The following is a 21,607-nucleotide window of genomic DNA, read 5'->3' as shown; positions in this document are numbered from 1 at the left end:
CATTGGTTACTACTTTTTTAGAAAAAAAAAACACAACTAGTGTATTTAGTATAGCAACACTACAAGTTGGTTGTCAATGTCACGTCAATTAAATTGTCAAACCGACGCGAATGTTTTGCAATTTGAGCGCGATTTTAACGTTTAAAGAGATTTTCTTTGTTTGTTTTATTGTGATCTCATATGATTTTCGTTCGAATTTTAAGTGATTTAACAGAGTGATCAAATATAGCTGCATATTGTTTCGTTCATAATGACTCAAGGCGACTCTACGAAAAACTTGCCTTGGTAAGTACAACTTTCAATAAACCGGCATTATTTCTTCAACAAATTGTGAATACACGTTAATGTCTTCTATATTTTCTGCACAGGGTTGAAAAATATCGTCCGTCTAAATTAGAAGACTTAGTATCTCACGATGATATTATCAAAACCAGTAAGTATTTCTAAGTTAATTTTGTAAGGTTATCTTGTATTCAACGGAGTGAATGACGGTTTTCTTGTCTTTTTTCAGTCAACCAGTTTATGCAAGAGAACCAATTACCACATCTGCTGTTCTACGGCCCCCCTGGTACTGGCAAGACGTCTACTATTCTAGCATGTGCCAAACAAATGTATACTCCTCAGCAGTTCAATTCTATGGTTAGTATAACATTTTTGTAACCTTATGTTTAATTCGAAATACACATCCTCACCTAAAAACCCATATCTATTACATACGTAAATGCAAGGGATATTATTTTATTCTTTTTCAATATAATCCTGCTTAGAATTTGTCTGTGGTTTAGTATAATTATATTTTCTATATTCGTATTTTGCTTTCTTTGGGAGAGTTCTTATCTTGTGGCCTTTAAAATCCTTTGAAGAATTCAGTTTTAATTTTAATTAATGAATAATATAAAAATATAAAGAGGATAATGTCTAAAGCTCTCTGAATTCCTTATGAAATAATAAATAAAATGGAATCTCTGGAGTTACCTAAAAACTAGCCGAGGTTGTGATGTGACTTTAAAAATTCTGGGCTAATTATTGTAGTAACATAGTAAAATTACATACCTTAAAAAAAGTTAATGATTACTACTATTATTATTTACTTAATGCTAAATTAATAGTCACTAAGTTTTAATTGATTCAATGATACCTCCCCAGGTGTTAGAGTTGAATGCATCAGATGACAGAGGCATTGGTATTGTGCGAGGACAAATCCTGAGTTTCGCCTCCACTAGAACAATTTTCAAAGCCGGACCAAAGTTGATAATCCTGGACGAAGCAGATGCCATGACCAATGATGCACAGAATGCTCTACGCAGAAGTAAGTAACTAATGTTGCAAATAAAAAAAAAATTGCAGCTAACAAAGGATAACAGTTCCACAACACCATAATATACTTTAAGTAATATTCTTGGAGAAAACATCAAAGGCCTGTATTGGTTTTTAACTTTTATTGGCTCATGCAATATCCAAGTGTTTGGTTCACTTTTTGTGGAAGGGACTAAAAAAATATAAAGTTTGACCTAAAATAAAATACTTGTTATGGACACAAGAATAAAGAAAAGGGAAATTTGTACAATAACTTAGAAAAACCTTGATACTTGAACCTTGATACCAAAATTACATTTAGGCAACTTAGTTCTGCCCTGCAGCATATAGCCCGAAAAGTGATTGTTCATTGATATTAAACTTTTGTGAGACATATTTAAATATGAGACTTGTCTTGAATCATATGGAGACCCATCGTTAGGCATAGGCATATATTAATGTGAGTACATCTGTATATTTCAATATGTTGTTGAGTTCGACAGTTTCACAGTCCATCCAGGTGCAGAAATTTCGTTTTATTTGCCAAATACGTTCTAAAATATTAAAAATCTGTACTCCTTGACCTTTATAATGATTTGTTATTTATTGTAGCAGCAATCACCTAATGCCACTCATGTATTATGTATGTCATGGCATTCACTTGTTTGGGTTGTATGATTTGTTCTGTTGCCATGGTGATTGCTTGTACAAACATTACAAAAGTTTTCTAAGAAATATGAAAGTCTTGTCGCTGAAAGTCCATGTGATGACTATTTCAATTAAATTAAAAAGAAATATTTCTAAAAAGAACATAATACAATATAGTAAATTTTAATATATGTATTAACTGTAATTCATATTAGCAGTAATAAGTTTAAATATTTTGCAAGAACTTCTTAAACTAGTTTTATAAATTGAATTTTTATGGTTTTTATATACTATAATTATACAGTTAATAAAAATACAATGTCTGACAGTGAAGAAGATGAAACACAAAATAGGATAGTTAAAATTACAGTTGTTGGTGAACCATCTACTGGCAAAGTAAGTATTAACTTATAATGATTCTAATATTTTAATTGCTTTGCAACTTATTTATTAAACTGCTTTTTACTGGAAACAAAAGATTGTGTTGAGATATATGTAAGCTGATTTGTTCAAAGTGCAATCCAATTTAAACCTTAACTCAGATTTCTAAGGTTGAAATGAAATTTTAGAAATTAATCTTAATTGCCTGGAAAAGAGTAAGTAAGAAATAAAATAGATACTAATTAGCGTCAGCAAAAAGCTAACCGTAAAGCAATATCTGGACATCTGTTTCTAGAGCAGTCTATGCGCGCGCTATTTGGGCGGAACGGCGGCCGGCGGCGGCACGCAGGGCGCCGAGGTCATGGCGGGGCAGTGCCTCGGGCTGCGGCCCGCCGTGCCGCTGCAGCTGTGCGACGTGGCTGGCAATGCTCTCGCTACGCGCATGCTGGAGAACTACCTCTACGCTACCGATGTGAGCACATGTACCTCTAGGGAAATACGAAGTAGTGCTGGCGGAATCTAGGGAGCCGAGGTTATGGTCCAGTGCCTCGGGCTGCGCCCCGCCGTGCCGGCAGCTCTGCGACTTGGTCGGCAACGCGCTTGTCACACGCATGCTGGAGAACTACCTCTACACTACTTGCGTGAACACGCGTATAGGTGGAGCTTCTATCTGAATAGTACTGGGGGTATGCTGGACGTGATATGCTTCAAAATATCTGATACTATGGAATAAAAAAAATAAAAAATTAGTAGTTACGGAACTGATGTCTCTATGATATGCATTTTGTAGAGATAGCTGACCAGCTCCAAAGGCATGAGTGAAATTTACCCAAGTTAGGGCGCCAAACTTATACTGTTGCTAAGGTTACTCGACAGTTACGACAGTAAATAAAACTTAAATAAAACTTTTCAACTGTTACTACCTAATTTTACGGTTTTCCCTAGTTTGGCAGCATCTTGTATATTGCTAAATCATGTAGTATGCATATTGTTTTGTATAGAAACTCCCTCTTGTCTTAAATTAAGGATAACAAAATAATATAAATGAATATTTTCAGTCGCTAAAATTTTTAAATTTTGGTTTCCTTTTCAGGTAGTATTATTTGTTTATGACCTAACGAATTTACAAAGTTTCGAGAACCTGAACACTTGGATCACGACTGTGAAGAGCATATTCGAAGCGGACGTGAAGAAGCCTCTGCTAGCCGTGTTCGGCAACAAGTCCGACTTGGAGCACCAGCGGGCCGTGCGCCTCTCGTGCGTGCAGAAGTTCGCTTCCGAACATTTGTTAGAGAACTACAAAGGGTCAGCGAGGACAGGAGAAATGGTAAGTGAACTAATTTTCCTTGGGAAGTTTTTTGACAGTCTGAAGTGAGTTTTCACATCCGATCCGATATCGGATGTAGGACCGATATCCCATACTTTTAAGCCACCATCTTTGATTTTTGCCTTTGTAATCCTTCCGACATCCGATATAGGATCGGATAATGTGAAAACGCACTTACAGAATGTGTTTAACCGACTGACCTATTTATCGGTGAAAAACATAATGTGTTAACTTGATCACAATAAAATTAAGAAGTAGACGACATTAGCCGGGTCCACACTGGCCGCACTCGCGAGGAAAACGCCCGTGCTCATGAGCGCACGTTTCCAAATTTGCTCGGCAAGATGGCGGCCCTCGGTCAGCTGTTCAAAATAATTCTGCACATAATAGAATATTCACCGATGCATCGAAGTGCAATGATAAAATCGGCGCCGCCATTTTCGACCCATTGTGTGCCACAAAAATGCAATTCAAAATCTCGGCTGGAGTTTCTATAATGACCGCGGAACTTAGTGCGATTTATCAAGCCTTATTACATATCGAAAATCTAAATTATCCTAGAGTTGTTGTCCTCACAGACAGCAAAAGTTCCATCCAACATTTATCCCGGTGTGCCTCTGGCGACCATCAGGGTCTCCCGCTAGCTTACAAAATTTTGAAACAAATTATAATATTACAAAGTTCTAGAATATGTTTGAAAATACAGTGGATCCCGTCGCACATCGGGTTGAAGGGGAACGAGGAGGCTGACCGCTTGGCCGCGACGGCTGCTTCTGAGGGGACTAGGTTTGATATTGTCCCTGCCGCCTCAGAGGTAGTCGCCCGGTACAGGGGAAAAATGTATGATTACTGGAAGGAATATTTTAATGTAAAGTCCCAAGAGAAGGGCATCTGGTACAGGACCATACAGCGTGAGCCTCCTCGAATCCCCTGGTGGGAAGTTGGCTCATTGAAGCGACTAGATATTGTTCGGGCACACAGACTTCGGTCCGGACACATTCCAATGAATAAGTTTGCACATCTGATGAGGAAATCCGATTCGCCCAACTGTGAAGTTTGTGGAACTGTTGAGGATGTGCATCACTTCCTTATGGAGTGTGTCCGGACTCGAGCGAAGAGAATGCAGATCTTTGAGCTCCACGGATACACGATGACCGACATAGGGGTGTTCCAATCAATTCTCGCGGAACCCCTGTCAAAGACTGCTGAATTTGTATATAGTTTCTTTTATAGATAAATATACAAATTCGGTTGTTTTTTTTTTACCTACTTTTGTTTTGACTTATTTTTTATAATGAGTTTGTATATTTATTGTTGATAATATGAAGTGGCCTAACGGAGCCGACATAGTCCCATGGACCAAGGCTCCTAAATATATTTAAAAAAAAACAGATTAAAAAAAAAAAAAAAAAAAATTCTGCACATATTTATTTCGCGAGGCGTGTGGCCAGTGTGCTATTTAGCATTTTTTGTCTAAGCAGTACCTATATTAATGTAATATTTGCAGGTAAACACGGCGTTCACAAACCTAGTGGCGAGCGTGATCGGCGTGAAGGTCCGCGCGGCGCCGCCGGCCGCGAGCAACGGGCGCGCGCGGCCGCCCGAGCCCCCGCCCGCACCAGCCGAGCCGCGGCAATCTCTTATTATGAACAGGAAGGCGCTGAGGCGCGTGCAGCGGGCTTCTAGCTCTGTCTGCGTTTTACAATAAAGCTGATGATTTTATAAATAGTTGTTTTATCATATTCAAGGATCTAGGGGATGCATTGAGCGCACCTGGACTCCCGCTGCCGCCGAACCGCGGGAATGGCTCATTATGAATCGGAAGGCGTTGAGACGCGTGCAGCGGGCGTCTAACTCCGCCTGCGTTTTATAATAAAGCAGTTGTTTTGATGTGTCGGCAATTTGTCATCCATCATCCTGGCCGCGGCCATCCAAATAGCTTTATTCTCTTTCCCCACAATCCTTGAACGAAACCATTTGGTATTACATTGATTTTATTAAGTTGGAAGGGAATCACCATGAAAAGATGGAGTTATGCATTCTTTTGAATAGGTAGGTACAGTCAGCCAAAAAAGTGGTTTACCACTTTTCGACCTTATGTGTTTAAAAATAGATTCGAAAAGTGGTAAACCAATTTCTTAGCTAACCGTACATAAGTACATAATTATAAGATTGCCAGGGATATTTAGGTAAATGTAGTTTGGTAAGTAAGTACAGATGTAGTGCGAAAAATTTTTATAATATCAATATCAAATGACATGATTTAGCCTGTGTGCTTTAGGTATTCCCTTTGTCTGAAATCTTTTATCACGCGTAGCATTTACTCTTTCTTAGTCAGTCTACTTGTACTTTGCAATACCGCTTTACTAACAAATCCAAGTGCATTGTATATTGCTTGAATTCCTTCGATTTTATCTGTTGTGCGGTATTGCACTATCCCCGTTATACCATATCTAACCCATTTTCCCCAATGTGAAGTAAACAAAATGATGCTAAAACTTCGTTTTCAGTAATTGAGAAGTACACGGAGAACGTGCGTTTCTGCATAATCTGCAACTACCTGGGCAAGATCATCCCGGCGCTGCAGTCGCGCTGCACGCGCTTCCGCTTCGCGCCGCTCCACGCCGCGCAGGTCGTGCCGCGACTACGCGAGGTCGCCGCCGCTGAGGGGTCAGCCATTCCTTTTTTTTTTTTTTAATTTTTGATTGACCAATGACAGCGCTTATCTTCTGCAAGGGGTAGCCGCTGCTGAGAAGTCAGCTATTTTGGATTAATCGTAAAATAAGCGTATTTTGTGCATGTTTTTGTTTGAACTGCTTGCTCACTGCGAATGCGTCGTATTCTCTCTACCTTACCTTTTCTATTTTTTTTAATACTACGTCAGTGGCAAACAAGCATACGGCCCGCCTGATGGAAAGCGGTCACCGTAACCTATGGACGCCTGCAACTCAAGGTGTGTCACATGCGCGTTGCCAACCCATTAGAAACTTGTACACTCCCTTTTGCTATTTTTGCCAAGTTCGTGTGTCTGTCTTAATTTTTTAATAACTAATGACAACGTTTATTTTCTGCACGTAAATGGTAAACTGCCAGCACACTGCAAATGCATCTTGTTGCCTGTGTTTTTAGGGTTCTGTAATTTGACCCTTATAGTTCTGACATGTCCTACCTACACGCAACCTACATGCTAGTGAATCGTTATATGAATACTCACATTAAATTATACGTTCATAATGGTGCTTTGCGCGATTAACAGATTGCGCAAACGTTTTTTACACGCTAACTTGTTTTGTATTTTGGGCACATTTATATTTTTTTGGCCTATTTGCGTTTTTTTTGCTATAGCGAACAATGGCTCTTTATGCTGTGGCGTGTATTAGGCTTGTGCCGTTTCGTTCGTTGATCGGAGCGCTCCGATCTCGTTCAATCGCTCCCATGAACTAGTTCGCTCTTTTAGGTCTTTTGCTCATTTAGTTCAGCCAGACCAGCGACCACTGCGCTCGGAAAGATCAGAACGAATGGGACCGAATAGTGTCAAAATGATACGAATAGTCCACAAATAGTAACATTCCGGACCGAAAGGTTGTAAAGTAACCGAAGTTTAATATGAAAACATGACTTTTTTTGTTGCTCTGCTAAGTAGCTCTCGCTCTCGGTCGGCGCAGTCACACATTCGTTCTCGATCCAAACCGCTCGCGCTCGCCGATCCTATACTGAACTAAATGAGCAAAGACCGATTCTCAGACCACGGAATGATTCAGTTCATTTCGGTCATTGATGGGATTTTATTCCTAACAGTTCATAGTTCGTGAACGACACAAGCCTAGTGTGTATGCCTGCTTATAAAATATAACTTAAACGATACATTGAGCTGCCAAATAATAGGTAACCAACGCCTTACATGTAGATACTCGTAACATGCATAAATTAAGATGTCTAGTTGATATTTAATATGAAACGTGATTGTTTGTCTGACGTCATTATTTCGTACACGATTCGCATTGATAGTAGTTATCATGTCTACATTCCACGTGATTCTAGATAAGTTAAATATAATTACTAGAATTAAAATTAGTATTGCTGATTGATGGCTAACTGATTATTATTATTAAAAATTACTTAGGTTCATGTACACACAGCCGCAGCAGTAAATTCATGTGTTTTGCTCAAACTACTTACATGGTTAATTGGTAATATAATTGGTTATTTTTAGATTTGGTAGGTATACACACAAATACCTACTCAAAATATATATATCAAACTGGACTTTCAAAACAGATTCCATCGTTATTTTAGTATAAGTCTATAAAAATATGTTTATTTAAGTTTCAATAGAAGATATTTTCATTTGGCATTTCAGGAATGTTCTCATGTTTTTAACCCCCGACGCAAAAACGAAGGGGTGTTGTAAGTTTGACGTGTCTGTCTGTCTGTCTGTCTGTCTGTCTGTGTGTGTGTCTGTCTGTGGCATCGTAGCTCCCGAACGGATGAAACGATTTAGGTAGGTTTAGTTTTTTTGTCTGAAAGCTGAGTTAGTCGGGAGTGTTCTTAGCCATGTGTTGAGTTCCAAATTTATTATTTTTACATTTAAGGTAGTTTTATATTAATATTTTCAAATGTAGGTACTTGCGAATCACCTCACCCTTCCAAGTCACCTATCCTTTGCCAACGCACGTGAGATGAGTATATCTGTCTCACTCGCCGCGATTCGAGAAGCAATTTTCGCCTCGATCAGTCCCCGTCTAAGCTCCGTTTGGCTAACAGCCTGCGCATGGCTAAATATCAAAAATGTGATAAATATTAACGCGCCCCTAAAAACTGTTGTGGACAAGTGTATCGTCTATTGTGCCGATTGCTGAAGGGAGTTTTGGAAAAGCTGATCAGCTGAGAAGACCTAGAAGAAAAGCTATAAAGGTAGGCGTTGGCATTTTCCTCTTTCCTTTTAAACAAGGTGCAAGCAAGTATTTTGTGTCGTAATTTACTTAATATTCAAATTTATACAGTCCATTTATTTCGAAGCTAAATTATTCAAAAACATATCCTTCGTAGCGTTTTGAAGGCCCGCTATTGTCATATAAATTAATTTCCCGCATAAGTATGTTGTGAAAGCGCTAACATATTTTTTGGTCACTTCTCGCCGAATAGTTAATCTTTTCCATTAAATATACCGCTAACTGTATGGTCATTGTGCTACGTAACTGAAATACTCTGTCACTCATCCTATTATATCTATCGCATCGTCAGGTATTTCATTATATTTCCGCTCCGCGTTACGAAGTACGATAGATCGTAGGTTATTTCTTTATATATTTTATTTTTACGACAAAAATACTCATACACGTGTTCCATTTTTCCTTTGTTCGCATTTCAAAATTGTTAGCCATATTTGAAATAGTCAAGATATTCATTCGTGAATCTTCGGAATTGTTCGGCTCACTTTCGTTCATTCCGATCGTTTTCATTCCATATATGATTGCACTGCTCGGTCAGCCAAACCGCACCGCACCGCTTACCGAAATATTACAGGTAGAAAAATATTTGTTCCGCTTATTATCGGTTGGCTCGCAGCTAGTGTTCGTTAGGTATACCTATTTATTAGGGAACTCGTTTATTTAAAACGCGTAGGTATACTGTTTATTTCATTCGAATAATTATATGTTTGACCGCATTGTCAAACTAAATAGTACACTACACCTTTATACTCATACCTCGTAGGTACATTAGTTTATTTACGACGTTCGATTTATTAGTTTTATTGTAAAACTTGTTAATTCTCAACAAGATGTCTAAATCATCAAAAGCCAGGAAAGGCAGCGAGGGCTTTATTAGCGATAATTATAACACAAACAAAAATCAGCTAGCCCTCTATACAGTTCGGCGCGACGTTATTTACAAGCGCGTCGAAAATATATTGGAACTTGCTTACAAGGCGGAAACCGATCCATCTCAATATAGGGCATTTCACACTAGTACATTAAATTTGGATAAAATGCGTGAAGATTATCAAACCGTTTTAGAGTCCTATAATTTATTGCAGTTGCAAATGCAGCCCGATGCTGAAGTAGATTACGAGTCTTGGTCGGCATTTGAGGAAATGTTTTGTTACATTAAGCAAGTTCTAATCGACAACGAGTCTAAGGTTCCCTCTGAACCTGCGCACTCTTTAAAACCAATATGCCGCCTGCCTAAATTAGAATTGCTTTCTTTTGACGGAAATGTAAAAAACTGGCCTTTGTTTTATCAACAGTTCAAAAGTGTTATTCATGAAAACTCGTCGCTGACTGACAGCGAGAAGGTGTACTATTTAGTTGGCAAATTAACCGGCAACGCCACAAGTGTTTGTTCCGGCTTGCCAGCAACCGCTGAAAATTACCATATTATTTGGAACGCATTGATACAAAAATATGATGACCCGCGTTCGTTGGCGTCAACATATTTTAATCAGTTGCTAACGTTCAAACAATTAACCGCAACCAATGCCGCCGGCTTGGATTCATTCTTAAATAAATTCAACTCGTCTGTAGAAGCCCTTAAGCAGTTGAACCTTGTCGATTTAACCGATTTCATGTTGTTACATTTAGCGCTGCAAAAGTTAGATGCCGATACAATTAAATTGTTCGAAATTACATACCGCAAAGACAAAATACCTACTTATCAAAATTTAATTGAATTCGTCAAAGAACAAAATAAAGTGTTGTCTCGTTCGCCAAATGCGGCAATTAGTAAGCCAGTTGAAATATCGGCTAAAAAGCATCTCTTGCAAAAAACTAAATCATTCGTAAACACGGATGCGGCCAATGACAAAGGCGCCAGCGATAAATGTTCTTTATGCAAAAATAAACAACATGAACATTTATATTCATGTCAATCTTTTAATAATATGACTCCGCATGACAGGTTCAATTTTATAAAATCTAACGCTTATTGTAATAACTGCTTAAGTGTGAAACATAAGACTTCCTCTTGTACTTCCAAGCGACATTGTTCTCATTGTTCGTTAAGACATCATACGATGTTGCATTTCAATACCAAAGAGAAATCTCACTGCAATGTAAGTGCAGTGGTATCCGCACCCGCTTCTAATAATTGTTTTCCCGCTGCAACAAATAATGTTGTTATTCCCGCACCCGCTCCCGCTTATGACCCGACCACAGCCTTACCCAGTGCTGAGGTCAACCGCACCGCGCAAGCTAATATTATAGACCCGGCGATTGCTGCCGTTAAGGTCGAAAATGGCTTGATTTCTCGTCATGAGGAAAACACAGTTTCTTTGTGTACTTTTGCTGGCGAAGATAACAGTAACCAATGTTTAGTTACTGCTTTACTTGCGACCGCTAAAATTAAGGTTATTGATTCCTTAAACCGCACACATGTCCTGCGCGCATTGATTGACCCAGGATCCATGTCAGATTACATATCTGTCGCTTGTTGCAAGCGTCTCTCGCTAGCTATAAATAAACCGCTATACCCTACTGAAGCCACTGGTTTGGGAGAGTTAACCCTCAAGACCAAGGGGCATACCGTGTTAACTTTTTCATCTTTAAAGGATGAATCATATCGATATTCGATTCGCCCTCGTGTTGTCGACCGCATTACGTCTGAATTGCCCGACTCGCGCATAGATAGGGAAGTTGTAAATTATGCTCGCAATTTAAATTTACCTTTAGCTGACGATGGTTTTTCTGAACCTGGTCCTATAGATATACTCCTGGGGGTCAATGTATATTGTAAAATATTGTTATCAAACAAAATCGAAAGCTCGAATCCTATAATACCTACCGTGTTTGAAACGACCCTAGGGTACATTTTAATGGGTGACGCGGCTATAGTTAACCCTCCTACAGCCTCTCGCACACTCTGCGCGTTTACTAGCGATCCTCTTCACAAGTTAGTAGAGAGCTTTTGGGCAACTGAAGAAATACCTTCTCGCACATTTTTGAGTCCCGATGACCAAAAATGTGAAGATATTTATACCTCAACCACTGTCCGTAATAACGACGGCAGTTATACTGTGGACCTTCCATTTAAGGATGATCCTCATACATTGGGCGACTCCTTTAAAACCGCAAAAAGGCGTTTTTTGCTTTTAGAAAAGAAATTTTCAAAAAATCCTGAGCTTAAGTCTGGATACGACGAAGTTATTCGCGATTATCTTGATAAAGGTATTCTCACCCGCGCGTCAGCTGATGACGAATCTACTGATGGATTTTATCTACCGCACCGCCCTGTGTTACGTAATGATAAAATTAGCACAAAAGTAAGACCGGTTCTGGACGGAAGTGCGAAGACAGATACGGGTCTTTCTTTAAATGATATTTTGCATTCCGGACGTAACTTACAGGCTAATATATTTCACATTTTGTTAAATGTACGCATTTATAAGATCGCATTTTTCGCTGACGTAAAACAGATGTATTTATGCATTTATGTGAATTCTTCACACCGGAAATACCAACGTATTTTATATCGGTTTTCTGATACCGACCCGCTCGAAGTGTTAACCTTTACTCGAGTAACATTTGGACTTCGACCGTCAGCTTTTCTGGCTATTCGGACTTTACGTCAGTTAGCTGCAGACGAGCGGCACAGATGGCCAAAGGCAGCCTCTGTGCTCGAAAGAGATGTCTATATGGACGATCTGGCTACTTCTACTTTTTCAACCGAGGAAGCAGTTAAGATAGCGGATGAGCTGATCGCCCTCTTCAAAGCAGGCGGATTCGATTTGCTCAAGTGGTCTTCGAATTCGCGGGAGCTGCTTGAGCACATACCTGAGTCTCACCGACAATCTAAATCTATCTCCTTCGATGACGGAGATACGTTTAAGATCCTAGGTTTGAAATGGCTACCTACGCGAGACTGCTTTGTTTTCGATATCTCTAACCCGCCGTCCGTTTGCACTAAACGCGCCATTCTTTCGGCCACCGCGCGTCTGTACGATGTCTTTAGGACTCGTCGGGCCTGTAATTTTATATGCTAAGTTGATTATTAAGCAACTTTGGCTTCTTTCCATCGATTGGGATGAAGAGTCTAGGGTTTTTTTTTCGTCTAGAACTTTATTTTGAAAAAAAACAACTTAAACTAATTTTGTACATGAATTAACTTGCCAAACTGTTACGTTTAATGGCAAGATGCGCTCATTTTTTAAACAATCTTAAATTGTATATCTTAACCTATTTACATAATTACATACATACTATAGGAACTTACGCGTAGGCTAAATCAATTAAATAATGATAAGGTAGGTACTCACTCCTCGATAACATGCGTGCGGCGTTCTCGTCGGCTGTTATGTTTACGTTACTAATAGCTTGCACCTGTTGACCTTGGCTTGTTATCGAGGAGAGAAGACCTCAGTTTCGACTTAAGCATTGTTTTAGACAATTTAGGCGTTTGTCTCAATATGCTAATTTTATTAAAAGTGTTAGGTACTACGTATTGGGACATTCTCTCTCCATAATAATTATTTACCTTCGGCTGTATTAATCGTTTTTCTCTGACACTTTTTGTATTATACTTATTTGTTACCGTTAGTTTATAGCAATCTTGAAAGTAATATTCTAATCCTACTAAATATGTCACTTTCTTATCAACCGGTAATATTTTACATAAAGAAAATAATAGATCATAGTTTTTATTACAACTATCCTTATCTTTTTTGCTAACTAGGAACTTGAGCAGTCTCATCTGTAGATTTCTGATGTCGTTAATATAAGTTTTAAACGTTCGACCATATACTATTAATCCGTAACTAATCAAGGAGTCAGCAAGAGCGTAATATACAACATGTAAGGTTTTCTTATTTAATGCTCCGTTTAGTTGGTAGAACTTCCCTAATACCGCCCTCAACCTATTACAAATATCGTTCACATGCGGTTTCCAATTAAAATTAGTGTCGATTGTTAGACCAAGATATTTAAATGTTTTTACATATTGTAACTTATCACAAATACAATTCCTTTTATTTACATGTAAACACTCATATGTGTGCCCTATTATTCTTAATTCTTGATCATTAACATTTTTAGCTGACCGGTTGTATGGCGAGTGTATGTATCTTGTTTTGGAGCAATTAAGAATGTCCCATTATCGTGAGCCCATTTAGTTACATCGAAGTCCTCTTGATACACTGCTGTTCTAAGCAATTTTGGAGGCATACACTAAACACATATCATCTGCATACATATACACTCGACACCCCCGGACAACGTTTGAAACGCTATTAACGTGCATGGCGTATCCCACGGGACCGAACACCGAGCCGGTGACAATACATTATTGGCCTCCAGGAACCTACTTACTTGTCCAACAATTACTTTTTCAGTGATTTTGTCAACTACAGATAAGATAGCTATAGGTCTATAGTTTATATAATCTACGTGGCTGCCAGATTTGTAAATAGGTCGAATAATCGCCTTCTTCAGCTGATCCGGATATACACCACTAGTGACACAAGAATTTATAAAATAAGCTATTATAGGACTCAACTGGCTTCGCATATATTGTATATCCTTTACTCGTATACCATCCAACCCCGGAGCCTTTTCACATGAAAGAGTATTTATAATCTTCTCCACTTCCGCTGACGTGACTTTATTATACCTAAAACTCACTTGACACGGATTTACATACAGTTTTCTATCTAGGAATTTTAAGTCGCATTTATGTTTTAACTGTATTATCTCTTGGGTAAATGTTTCAGAAAAATTTGTACAAATCTTGGTTAAACTTTCTTTCTTACCTAAATATTTTAGTATGACATCATCTAAGTTGTTTTTACCTTTGCCTAACCATGAGTTAATATTAGCCCAAATTTTTCTCAAATCCCCTTTACATTTAAAAATTTCTGACTGTCTATACTTGTTTTTAGCTTCGTTCACTAATTTGTTGACTTTATTTCTAAATTTCGTGTACTCAAGCCTTTTATTCATATTGTTTGGTTGTGACTTCCACATTCTAAATAAATGATCCCTGCGCTTTAATTGTTTATACAAGTATTTATCTATCCACGGTTGTAATTTCCTTTTACCAGATGCATTAACCTTAACTATTATTGTACTGTCCTTATAAATACGATCAAAACTTAAGAATAACGTGCGAAATAACTCGAGCGGACATGGTATTAAAAGTAATTGCGCCCAGTCGAATGCCTCTAGCTTTTGTTTCACCAGCTGATCGCTAAGTACCTCGCGACAGTTATCACCACGACTGGTTTGCAGTTGTGCGCTCTCGCTCCCACCTAGGTCCAATGCTATGCCGACAGCGTGATGATCTGATACGTGCGCCTCTAGCACGTAGGATGATAAGCCGCCGACAGTCCGTCCCGCTCGCACCCACACATGATCCAGGCATGACGCATCGCACCTCCCGTCGACTATCGCCTCCCGTGTTATCTCTGTATTAGGAATTACGCACTGCAATCCGCATCCACACAAGGTGTTTTTATATTTCGTGATTGTTGAATTACATAAGTTGTTTAAAATATCTATATTAGTGTCCCCAATTAAAATAATAGAATCTGATGCCTGGATGGGCTTTATTAACGCCTCCAACTCTTGCATAAACTGTAGTTTGTTTTTGTTAGGTGGTCTGTATATAGCGAGTATGTGCAGTGTGTACTTGCTATTATGAGTTTCTATTTTTATTTCGCCGTGAAGGGTTTCCATTGCTTGAGAATTCACTTTTAATGCATTAAAGTTAAGGTCTTGCTTAGCGTATATTACTATACCCCCTCCTCTTTCTGATTTTCTTGTTCGTATATATGCACTATATCCTGGTAACTGATAAAATTGTATCTCTTCTGACTTGATATTTATTTCGCTCAAAATTACTATATCTATTTTATATTCATTTTCTTGCAGTATTACTAACAGTTCGTTGAAATGCTTCCGAAGCGATCTGATATTAAGATGAAAAATGTGAACACGCTGTTTATGATGGTTTAATTCCTTACTTAGTGTTGTCATATCCTCATATCTTTTGTAAATAAACTCAGTCGGTAACTCTTCAAAATTAAACATTATTATTGACAAAAATCACCTAATGTGTGTCTACTTGCCGCGCTAAATGCGCTGTTTATGTACAATCCTCGAACTTCCTTAAATCTGCTTCCGTTCTTATATTGTAGATTTTTTTTTCTTCGCTGCTTTTTTTAACTAAAATGCTACCATTTTGTACCCAAATGTACTGGATGCCTTTCGGTTTCAAGTCGTTTCTCACGGTATATTACCTATACCTCTCCGCATAGGTTCGACACCTACGTCGCTAACCGCATATCACAAATTCAAAGTAACATTTCGCCTGGCAATTTATACCACGTTGCAGGTGCACAAAACCCCGCTGACTGCGTGTCACGTGGTCTCACCCCTTCTCTGTTGGTTCAACATGAGCTCTGGTTTAAAGGGCCAGTTTGGTTATCACAGACTACAGAGCGTTGGCCTATACAAAGTTTCGTTCCAAAGCGGGCACCTTTACCCGAAGAAAAAACTTTGTCCCACGTGACCACAGAGGCTAATAAGCCTGAACATCCGTTTCTATCTCTCGCGACACGCTGTTCCTCCTGGAACAAGCTGCTTCGAGTCACAGTTTATGTTTTACGTTTTATAAAAAAGTTATCTCCAAATGAGGTAATTAGTGATGGGTAGGACATCAAATTAAAATGAGTTTGTATGAGTACCTCATTTTCAAAAATGAGGTGTTACAATGTCTTACTTCAAATGAGGTGAGGTACTGGTATATAAAATTTTGCTATCGGCGATTTGATAGACTCAATCGGGCAACAAATTCTAGTATGTTTACTATGTAATAACATCCTTTATACCTATTAAATTTTATTTGCAACTAAATGTTAAGAAGAGAACTTGAACAACAGAAGACTGAAATATTATTTAAGAATTCCAATTGCTGTAATATGAAACTACATAAAAAGCAAATTGATTTGATGGTTCTATGAAACTTTTGTTCTATTTTAGCTGTTGATTATTGTTATTTATCGTATGTTAATATTCTTGATATCATTTTATAATGGTTTCATTTATAATTTACAGTTTAATAATAATATATTTCAATTGGAACTGTAACCTTAAAAACTGCATGTTTTTAACAAACGTGAGTTCATATTGTTTTCTAATTACATACCACTTTTACGTAAAAATAACCAACTTACCGCTGTGGATATTCTAACAGCAATATATAGTAAATTAAATGAACACCAACATTCTCGACGCCGTTCATACTTTTGACTATATTTTTGCACGTAAAAGACACTAAGGCAGAGCCACAAGCATATTAAATCATGTATAAAATGTCACCATTATTATATTTTGGTGTATTTATTAGTAATATCACTGTATGACACAAATAAATTAGACATAGCCATTGAACTTTGGAAACAACAAACAACTGTCACAACACAAGTAACACAACTGACAACTTCAACTGTCTATGAAATGCGTTTCGTTTCACGACTCACGTTTATTATTTGATAATGTTGTCAAAATGTGTACATATTAATAAACATGTTATTAACTGCATATATACTCCGTGTAATAAATGGATATACATTTTTTTATGGATAATATTAGCCCATATTGTTGTCTTAAGGAAGGCTATAACTATAACGTAAAAACAAAATAGAAATGTCTCTTCTTTATCCGTTGAACATGCTGCAATGCGATATGATGTTAAATATTATCCACCTAAAAATATTTTCAAACTTTTAACTTAGACGAAACAACCAACGAAAATTTAACTGATATATAGAAATAAGTAAAAACTGCAAAAATAAAATAAATATTTGTCACTAATAAAAAGGTGCGAAATTCAAATTCTGTGAGACGCTAACTCTTCGTTTGTACAAAGTTCATATCTGTGGCATTTAAATATATAACAACTACACCTACAATACCTACATGCGAATCTAAATAAAAATAAATAATTTTAAATAATATTTCGGTCATTAATCCCGTACTGTTGTCAAGCGAACTTCATAAATGCACATTTTGAGTTACTCGTCCTTGGTATTCAAAACGCTTCGAAAATAAATATGTCACTACCAGTATAAGACAGCTCCCTTATTACAAATGACAACAGTCATACAAATCTGTTGGTCCGATAGGTCACGTTAAACTGGTCAAATCGGTAGCTCAAGTAATAGCATCGAAACTATCGAATGAGAGCGTTGCTGAATTTGCGCGCCAATTTGAAGAGATGCTTGGATCACAACGACGTAATATGTATGAAAGCTTGCGGCGCTTAAGACTGTTTTATTTCGAGTCACGTGTAACGTATTTTGTCGAGGCAAATTTGAAGCATAGCTCGTGTCTGTCTCATTCACTCTTACGGTAAACCTAACTAACTGTTTCACTTTGAAAGGATTTTTGAATTAATGTTGGTAATGTGACATTGTCGCGGTGAGGTCTTCCGGTACAAAGCGATTTCCGGTACAAATGTATTGGTGGACCTTTTGTCTCGGCAATAAAGTTTGTAGTTCGGTGACATAGACGATGAGCCGCTTCATTTTGAAGTGTCGACTCTCACGAGGGAGTTTGAGGACCGCGAGGCGCTCGTGTGACAGATGAGTTTTTGAATGATTTGAAGTTTGTGAATGATTTGTGTGGCATGAGGTGTTTGTGTTGCGAGACTTGCGCGCGAGGTTATGAGTAAAATGAGGTGAGGTGAGTTGAGGTGTGATGTAATACATTTTTTCCGTGTGAAGTGCTGCGACAAATCACCAATATGAGTGGTACAAATGAGGTGCCTCATGAGTGAGGAACTCAACACTAGAGGTAATTACCGCTAATGATTTAAATACTGCTGAGCTTGAAATTATAAAAGCGATACAAAATGCTAATTTCTCAGCCGACATCAAGGCTATTTCAAATGGACATAAATGTTCTTTAAAGTTACAAAAACTATTTCCTTTCCTTTCAGATGGAATTTTACGCGTAGGAGGTCGCTTATCGAACTCTTCGCTCGATTACGAATCAAAACATCCTATAATTTTACCCAAAAAGGGTCACGTTGTAGAATTGATAATTGATCATTACCACCGCAACAACCTTCATGCAGGACCGCAACATTTAGTTGGTATATTAAAAACTAAATTTTGGATAATTTCCTGTCGTCGTATTGTTAGGCATATCACTCAAAAATGTAACCGTTGTTTCAGTTTAAACCCCAGACCTACTTTTCCGCTAATGTCTAGCTTACCTAAAGGTTTGTCAAGGTTTACATTTGCCTTTTTATTTGTCTTGTGACAAAAGCAGTTCATATAGAATTAGCTTCAAATTTGACTGCTGCTTGTTTTATAGACGCTTTTAAGCTAGTTTTATATTAATATTTTCAAATGTAGGTACTTGCGAATCACCTCACCCTTCCAAGTCACCTATCCTTTGCCAACGCACGTGAGATGAGTATATCTGTCTCACTCGCCGCGATTCGAGAAGCAATTTTCGCCTCGATCAGTCCCCGTCTAAGCTCCGTTTGGCTAACAGCCTGCGCATGGCTAAATATCAAAAATGTGATAAATATTAACGCGCCCCTAAAAACTGTTGTGGACAAGTGTATCGTCTATTGTGCCGATTGCTGAAGGAGTTTTGGAAAAGCTGATCAGCTGAGAAGACCTAGAAGAAAAGCTATAAAGGTAGGCGTTGGCATTTTCCTCTTTCCTTTTAAACAAGGTGCACGCAAGTATTTTGTGTCGTAATTTACTTAATATTCAAATTTATACAGTCCATTTATTTCGAAGCTAAATTATTCAAAAACATACCATGTTTCATGAAAATCGGTCTACTATGTAGCAGTCGGGGTTTTTTCAAATTTTTTATATATTATCTTTAATGTGGTATTCATTCTTCAGTGTGGACATATCCGAAGATGGCCTAAAAGCGCTGCTCACACTGTCGGGTGGCGACATGCGTAAAGTCCTCAACACACTACAGAGCACGTGGCTCGCGTACCGCCGCGTCACGGAAGACACGGTGTACACCTGTGTGGGACACCCACTGCGGGCTGACATCAACGCCATTCTAAACTGGCTGCTCAATGAGAATGACTTCGCTGCGTGCTTTAAGAGTATCCTTTTTTATTAAATTTAAAACTGGCACTTTAAAATGATAATAAATATTGGGGGACACCTTACACAGATCAACTTAGCCCCATACTAAGCAAAGCTGGTACTGTTGGTGCTAAGTGACGATATACATACTTATGTAGATAGAAAACATCCAAGACTCATTAACAAACAGCTGTGTTCATCACAAATACATGCCCTTACCTGGATTCGAACCCAGGACCGTCGGCTTAACAGGCAGGGGGTCACCAGAGTCACTACCGACTACACCAGACCGAACGTGGCCGGCGAGTATGTCTGATAAGTAGCTTTTAAAGAAATTAAGAAAAGACCATAATTCTATATGGTCCTTCGAACTAAACAGTCGATATCCAACTTTGTAATCTTGTGACAATATTTTCTGAACTTTTTATACAGATATACAGGATCTCAAAATAGCGAAAGGCTTGGCTCTCAGTGACATATTGACAGAAGTTCACACGGTTATACAAAGAAGTAAGTAAAATGTACCTATTTAATCCGTTTATTGGTACGCCACTGTATAATACAATACTTCAATATTAATACTCCTTGATGAAGAAAACCCCAAAAAGATATATAACTAATGATGAAAGAGATCATTCTTACGGATGAATTCGCGTTTCTACTACTTAATCTGTTTTTTGTTGTATCAAATCACATGATTATGTGTCCCAAATCGGACCGAAGCTAAGGCTAAGAGCACTAAGACTAGTAGTTTCAAATGTGTTTTTGTTCTTTAGTGAAATTACCACCGGAGGTGCTCGTCTCCCTGCTAATCAAGATGTCCGACGCGGAGGCGCGCCTCGCCAGCGGCTGCAGCGAGCGCATCGAGCTGGCCGCGCTCATCGCCGCCTTCCAAGTGGCTCGCGACCAAGTCAAACTGGACGTGCAGGCTGAGCCATAGATACTGTAAGTCTTGTGTTTTTAATAAATTTTATAAAAGATGATAGGATTTTACTGTGGCACCCCCTGGCGTTTGAACAGAGATGTTCGTATCCCTTGTAATCAAGATGTATGACGTGCGAGGCGGCTGCGAGCGCATCGAGGCTGGAGTAGGTATACATAGTCACCGTGAGTCTTGAGTTTTTAATAAATAGTATAAAAGAGGACATATTGTAGGACATTATTGCCAAAAACCCTGGCTGTTGAGCTGAGATGTTCGTGGCGCGAAGGTCTGCTGAACAATAGGTATTGAAAATATTGAGATTCAAGATTCAAGAATCTTGAATTTTGAAAATATTGTATGTTTATTCAACAAAAACAAACGTAGAATGTTGTTACTAGCGGTGTTAGATGAAGTGCTGTCGTAACATCAGGTAATGTGACAAAAGTATCTAGTACTAACATCAATCAGCCAAGTCAGTGGCGATTGGGGCGAAGCGAGTTGATGTCCTTGAGGTTAATGGTGACATAAAGCACTACATATTAGGCGAGTGGAATTTAAACGTAGTAGACATATTTTTCCGGTAGCCCAGCGGGAGATAGTGAAAGTCATGAAAGTGGATTTTCGTGTCAAACTAAACTCGTATCTACCTATGTATATGTATGAGTAGGTACTTAGGAACTCGTTAACTTCCTATTATTATTCCCAAAAGAAAAACTTTATTAACTTTATCATTTTATTTTGTAATGTAATTAATAAAATAAATTAAACTTAACACTTTAATTAAATATCTATAATAAATTAACCTATATTTACAATAAAATATACCTAATGCTACGGTGTTTCAAACTCGAATAATCTCTTTGAAATCTGAAATCCTGATAATGAAGCATTTAGTATTATGAGACCATTTATTCAGATTTTAATTATGTATTGCCAAATCAGTCTACAAACTAGTCGGTAGGCTACTTAATAGTTCTTA

General features: G+C 38.1%; 2 protein-coding genes across 2 annotated transcripts; both read left to right on the top strand.

Annotated features, from left to right (window-relative positions):
- The first annotated feature begins 107 nt into the window (after nucleotides 1-107).
- LOC125230682 (replication factor C subunit 5) lies at nucleotides 108-20,686 on the top strand. The gene is made up of 8 exons (XM_048135930.1): nucleotides 108-285; nucleotides 369-433; nucleotides 512-639; nucleotides 1,147-1,309; nucleotides 6,163-6,322; nucleotides 19,509-19,723; nucleotides 20,139-20,216; nucleotides 20,483-20,686. Exons 1-8 carry the CDS (start codon nucleotides 251-253, stop codon nucleotides 20,644-20,646), a joined length of 1,008 nt encoding a protein of 335 aa, XP_047991887.1. The 5' UTR covers nucleotides 108-250; the 3' UTR covers nucleotides 20,647-20,686.
- Nucleotides 2,046-5,367, top strand: LOC125230685 (ras-related protein Rab-28-like). Its single transcript, XM_048135931.1, has 4 exons — nucleotides 2,046-2,340; nucleotides 2,621-2,797; nucleotides 3,419-3,652; nucleotides 5,160-5,367. The coding sequence occupies exons 1-4, from the start codon at nucleotides 2,221-2,223 to the stop codon at nucleotides 5,358-5,360; spliced, it is 732 nt and encodes a 243-aa protein (XP_047991888.1). The 5' UTR covers nucleotides 2,046-2,220; the 3' UTR covers nucleotides 5,361-5,367.
- Nucleotides 20,687-21,607: the final 921 nt, after the last annotated feature.

The sequence above is a fragment of the Leguminivora glycinivorella genome, chromosome 10 (genome assembly GCF_023078275.1).
Source record: "Leguminivora glycinivorella isolate SPB_JAAS2020 chromosome 10, LegGlyc_1.1, whole genome shotgun sequence".
Taxonomy (NCBI): Eukaryota; Metazoa; Arthropoda; class Insecta; order Lepidoptera; family Tortricidae; genus Leguminivora; species Leguminivora glycinivorella.
The sequence above is the reverse complement of the archived record's forward strand: the minus strand, read 5'-3'. Positions and strand labels throughout refer to the sequence as shown.